General features: G+C 40.4%; 1 protein-coding gene across 1 annotated transcript in view; it reads right to left on the minus strand.

Annotated features, from left to right (window-relative positions):
* LOC118336271 (copine-8-like) overlaps positions 1-6,079 on the minus strand; it is a 60,164-nt gene that overhangs the window by 3,240 nt on the left and 50,845 nt on the right. The window contains exons 12-13 of the mRNA XM_035672884.1: positions 5,788-5,841; positions 5,465-5,526 (exon numbers count right to left, since the gene is read on the minus strand). Of these exons, the coding sequence (XP_035528777.1) occupies positions 5,465-5,526; positions 5,788-5,841 (116 nt within the window). The remainder of the gene's footprint in view (positions 1-5,464; positions 5,527-5,787; positions 5,842-6,079) is intronic.

The following is a 6,079-nucleotide window of genomic DNA, read 5'->3' on the forward strand; positions in this document are numbered from 1 at the left end:
AGCGGTAGTGTTTCCACTGCCTCATTTCATTGATTTCAATGGGAATCCAACTTGGTGGCATTAAAAATAAAGGTTTTGCTACAAGGTGGCATGGGAAGGAATAAAACAATGAATCAGTCAGCCAATGAAGAAACTTTGATAAACTTCTCTAACAAACATCTGACAGACCCGAGTGGCACGGAAGGATATCATATATGGATGTACAAGACATACATTTGGCAATAAAAGTTGTAAGGCAACATTTTTGTTTCCATGGTATGTTTCCAGTTACATACGTACATTTCTTTCTGTGGGTGTCAGGTGGCATGAAGCACAGAACACCAACGCACCATAAAACCAGTCAAAGAAGGAATGCTTAAACAGAGTAAGATAACAAAATGAAGGCAACAAACTAATCCATAACACAAGAAGTTGCAACTTAGGCTAGAGGCACTGACTAAATAACTACATATCATTCGTGAATGTTATATTTACCTAAGTATAGTACATTCCTGTACTGAACAGACACAAAATCACCTGAACAGCAAAAGGAGATCTACAACAAAGAATTTCTGCTTTACAGGTTCAAACCAGAAAGGCAGCAAAATACTCTGGCAGGAATGATAAGGAATTTTCAGAGGCAGTAGTTTTTACCACTACAACACATGGCTGAGCTTCAGAAGAGGGAGATGAGATTGTGAGCTTACTTAGCCTGCAATAAAAAGCACACCTTATCGTTCTGTGTCCTGAAGGTACAGGGCAACTTTTCCAACCCAGTGTCAACCTTGATGTGTTTTTTTTATTTTTATTGACCAGTCTTAAATGGCTTCAATCCACCTCTTGGCTCATTTCCCTAAACCGCTGGCTCCAGCAGCAACATTTAATATGGTGGATATATGGTCAAAAATGAAACTTTTCATACTAGCTACATAAAGGTATGCTTTATTTGGCCTGACTGAAACAGATTTATATCTGCTTATTCCTTAAGTCTGGTTTTCTGATCTGTTGTGTTTGGACAGTAAAGGGTGGGCAGAAGAGGCACACCTTTTACCAGCACCACTGACTACTACTACTTCCTGGTCTTTCTTTCTGTGTGTCTTATACAACACACACACGTGTTTCTGTGCATGTTCCTCTGTGCTGTATGTGACCATGACAACACCTTTCCCACAATGCTTCTTTTATCCAGACAAGAACCTCGTCTTGGAGACAAAGCAACACATACAACATGTTGTACATACAGGAAGGACTGTGTTCAAAGAACATGGCTGCCGATATTGAATAGTGTGTGAATGCCTCTGTGTGTAGTATATACAGTATATAATGGGGTGAAGGGGGAAACGCCACTTTACAAGCTGGTTTTCTGTCAGTCACTGATCTTCCCCCGCTGTTAAAGCCCACAGTGACTCAGCTAGGAACCAATATGACAAAATACCGCTCAGCAGGGGGGCGGATTGATGAGGAGGTTGCGCACTACATTCAAATAAGCTCTCCTGCAGACTGAACAGGCTGGATGATAATATCTCGCCTAAATCTTCAAAGCATCTCATTTCTAGTCTCTGAAAAGATGATCTCTTCCACATCTCTAGTGACATGCTCCTACTGCAAGGAAACCATAGGAAGTGGAAACGTGATGACTACCATTGAGCCCAATTTTACCTAAAAAAGGTGAAACTGTATCATACAGTCATTTTCCAGTTTTACAATGAATAATATCCGCATTCATGGAAAATACTGAAAACCTGCATCACCTACATAGTCCTGATGGTCAGTCTCAACAGGCTATGTACCCTATATAGTGTACATCTTAATAATGAAAATCTATTTAAGAAAAAAAGCATTTCAAATGTTCACAAGAAGTCTTCTTTCCTCTTATATTTAAGTGCCAGAGGGAAATGTATGCATGAGTGCACTGAGTGGCCTAAAAACGGCATCAGAGGTTGTGCGATGTGACCTCTCCTGATGATATGCAAACAGATGTTGCTGGTTGGACAGTATCCATCTGGCTAGAGGAGAAGGAAGGAGAGAGGAGAAGAGGAGAAAAGGAGAGATAAACAGTTCATACCTGCATTAAGTCAAATTAGCCTAAACGTTGATATTGGCAGTGTTTGTTAATTTGCACAAAGTTAAATGTCTGGGTTCTTTTCAAAGATTTGATTTTTTGATTCTGAGTGCCTGCTCCTCTATCTAATGATAACCTCTCAGAATGATTTCAATACAAGCAGAGATCCCTCCTGCTTCTATTCTGGTTTCAATACTCAATTCACAAACCAAAACAAGAGGAAACAATATCTGTCACTATGAGTGACAGGACTGCCTTCAAAGGCACAACTCAAAATGAAAGATATAGCCAACAATTCCTCATTTTTATCCCCGTGCTCATGAATAGAGGACTCTTTGTTGAAATCCATGGGTGGTACTAATGATTTATCAGGGAGTGAAAAGAATAAGAGCAGCGATGCTCTGGATGAGATGGAGGCTTCTCAAATCAGTCATTTATGCTAATGCTGCCAGCAGATCATGTTCCTAATTAGGTCCAAATGAACAATTAGCTGATTGGGTTGAAGCTGCAAAAGGAGCTGTCAATCAGATGATAAGAGAGCAGCAGAGAAGAGAGAAGGGAGGAGAGCTGAGAAGAAATACCAGAAAATGGAATGAGATGAAAATACCTGACAGTCCAACAAGACTGAGTCACACAAGGGATTTTGGGGAAATGCACAAATGAGAAAGTACCTAGGAAGGTGTGGGTTTGCATGTGCACACATGGGTGTGTTTACATTTTTGTGAGTGAGTGCATGCATTAGCGTGTCTGTGCACAAGTACACAGTCTGCCCATTATGCAATTGGAGTAAGTGCAACTGGACCATTACAGTCCATTTAGGTTTCAAACAGTGAGACACCACTTGGCACTTCATTTAGCCACACAAGCGTGTAACAGCACCCGGCTCACACTCCCAAAGCACCGCCAGAAAAAGAAGAAAAACACCCTCTTCCTGAGAGTTTCAAAGTGCTCTCTGACTGACAGTGCTGCTGAGAATGTGGTCTGTGTGTAGGGAGACTCAAAGATGGGAATTCTCCATTAGCAGTAAGTGACAGAGCGAGGAAACATATGCCAGGACACGTGGTGAAAATACACTGATTGCATTTCAAAGCCAGCCCTCACACATGCTGTCATTCTGACAAGTTTGACTGCAAATTGATCACACCTAGCACATGACTATAACATGCATTAATAAACAAACATGAAAGCCTTCCCAGCATGCTGCTTCTGCTTCATTTCCACCCTCTTAACATATACAGTAGCTCGGTCCAGTATCTTAATCCGGCATACACAAAGTGCATTCCTAATTCCCTGTCAATCAATGGCATATTGACTGGTGGATTTTTCGCTTGCTTCTAAATGAGTATGACAAAAGCTGTGAAAGACAAAAAAACAACCTATTAATATTAATTGCCTTTTTCCTGCATTTTACAAACGCAACAAAAACATGTATTGATGTAATTTTGCATGTGAATATAAGCTTAGCAAAGGCTTTATTGTACGTGCACATTTACTTAATATTACCTTCATGTGACAATTTTTATATCCAGCCTTATAGCTGCTCTTTTTACATACAACATCTTATTGTTTGCTGTCAGTCAGGATGTAGTTTTCTGACTTAATTTCACAAAGGTTTAACACATTTTAAACATATGTCTTTGAATAATATGAGACAAAGATTAATCCTCAATATCTTGTACTAATACTGTCACATACAGTCTACATACATTATACTTTCAAATATTTTGCAACTGCACGCATTAGAAAAGTATGTGCCGTAATCATTTTCAAGCAAGACAAACTGAAGGCATGGTCCATATGGAATTCATGCCTCAGGCAATGGAGAAACACATGCTAACATGTACAGGAAACATGTCTACATTACATTTTAGTAACCACTCAGATGTATAATACATAATTCAGAGGTTATCACAATTTTCCTTTCATATTTATCTCTTGCTTAGTCCAGTTACAGTAAACCTGTTTGGCTCTAGCTTTTAGCTGCTAAATGCTCCACTATGTTTACCATCTAGTTGCTAACTTGGTCTGCTGTTTGGTGATCGTCTGGCAGCATACAATGAAACTTCAGCTTCTGCTTTTTCACTGAGAACAGCAGCCTATTGTGGCTGAAACTGCTGCTATAAGGGCAGCGAGAGTGAACCAAAACAGCACAGTTGAGGATCAGCAAACCGACCACGTAAAGTAGCTACAAAGCTCTACAGAGCTATGGGGAAATGAAAAAAATAGTAGTAGTTATACCATATGATCCATTCTCAGTGATAAAATATTGACTATGGCTGCTTTAAAGGAAGGCCTAAACCCGGAACTTTCTTTAAAATTGCAAAAATTCAGATTAAACCGATTTTCTTCAGCGTGAATGAAGATTTAGAAACATCTGCAAAGGCTATATGTTACCCACAACAACATCAATACTCAAATTATCAATGTGTCACAGTTTAAGGCGGGCTATTGAAAGCAAAGTTATTTGTGGTGCAAGGAGAAGGCAGTCCAGCGTACCAAGTTTTGGCTTCTTAGATAAAAAGCCGGCCAAAAATTGCTTGAGCCAATGAGAGGATTATCCTTCTGCTCTGAGCTGTGTGTTACCTCTTCTGAAATCCCCTCGAAATGAACAACAGCAACGTGGAAAAAAAGCGGGTCAGAAAATAGATGGCATTGTTTTCTTACGAGTTTGTCAGAGGAAACAAGGCTAAACTTTCAGGGTTTGAGGGAGTTTTCCTCCTCAAAATCAGGCAAAAACTTTCTTTATCCTTTAACTGCTAGCTGGCTTTCTGTAACACCTGAAAAACAGCTACGAAGGGCAGCAGGAACGGAGAAATACAAGGACTAAAATGGAAATTTTTTCCCCCAAAGTTGCATGCATATACACACACACAAACACACACACACACACACACACAAACTCTCTCCCTTTCTCTCCCTTGACAGTCTCCCCCTCTGTGAGTCTAATGAAGGCAGAGTGTGTAGGCGAGTATTCGCGCCATGCCTGGTTGCACACAGCCAACCCTCCTGAGCAACAAGCGTACACAAGCACATGTACATAGACACACATACCAGCACACACTATGGCGCATGGCATGGGCGAGTGCTGAAACACAATACAAGCAGATTACACACAAGGGCAGAGACTAACGCACACACACACACTTCAGAGACTAAGCCCTGTGTACTTGACTTCAGGTCGGCCCATCTGTCAGTCTCTCTCTCTCCACCTTTCACTGTCCTTCTCTCACATGCAAATGTACACTTTTCCATCTGATTCACTCACACTGTGGGATCATTATCTTTGGCATACTGCAGACACGGAGTCATGATGGGGTTATTATCGAGACAGGGACCGGCACACTCAGCATGTCACTTCTCATTAAAGGACTACAACCCCCGTCTCTCAGTGTGTGTTCAATGAATAAGTGGTCATTGACTTACCCTCCTTTGATGTAGTCCAGGAAGGTGACTTCAATGTCCACCAGGAATGACAGCAGCGTGACCTGTAATTGATAAGGCCACAATCAGCTGTGTGTTAATAACGACTTTCAAGTGTTGCCTCTGATGGGACAAATGCAGTTTCTGCTTCTTTCTGACACAATAAATACAGAAACTGGATCAATTACAAAATGAAACGCCAGCAGTATGGAACAGGTACCCATCTGGATCTACTGTAGTATGGTATTGCATTTAAAATCTAGCCTACGCAACTCAATGTATCAAGGGAAATAATGATGCATCAGATTTGATAAATATTCCCTCACCGTTCCAGAGTTGAGGTATTTTTTCTTCTTTCCTTTCTTCTTTGGATTTACCACCTAAAAAAGACAATATTCTCTCGTTATTTTGACATTTCATAAATTCTTTCATTTGAATTGGCACCACTTCAACTTTATAAGCACTGGGTTAAAATATGAAACAGCATTAGCACTCATTTTGAACCTTGCTCTGTGGCGAGGAGCACAGAGCAAGAGAGAAGAAGCAGCTCTCAGCAATGTCAACTAGAATTGTTTGACAATGTATTGGTTAAAATATTTAACATGTTAAAGAATATTT

Source organism: Morone saxatilis, unplaced genomic scaffold, assembly GCF_004916995.1.
Source record: "Morone saxatilis isolate NCDOM2014 unplaced genomic scaffold, NCSU_SB_2.0 Contig10, whole genome shotgun sequence".
NCBI lineage: Eukaryota > Metazoa > Chordata > Actinopteri > Moronidae > Morone > Morone saxatilis.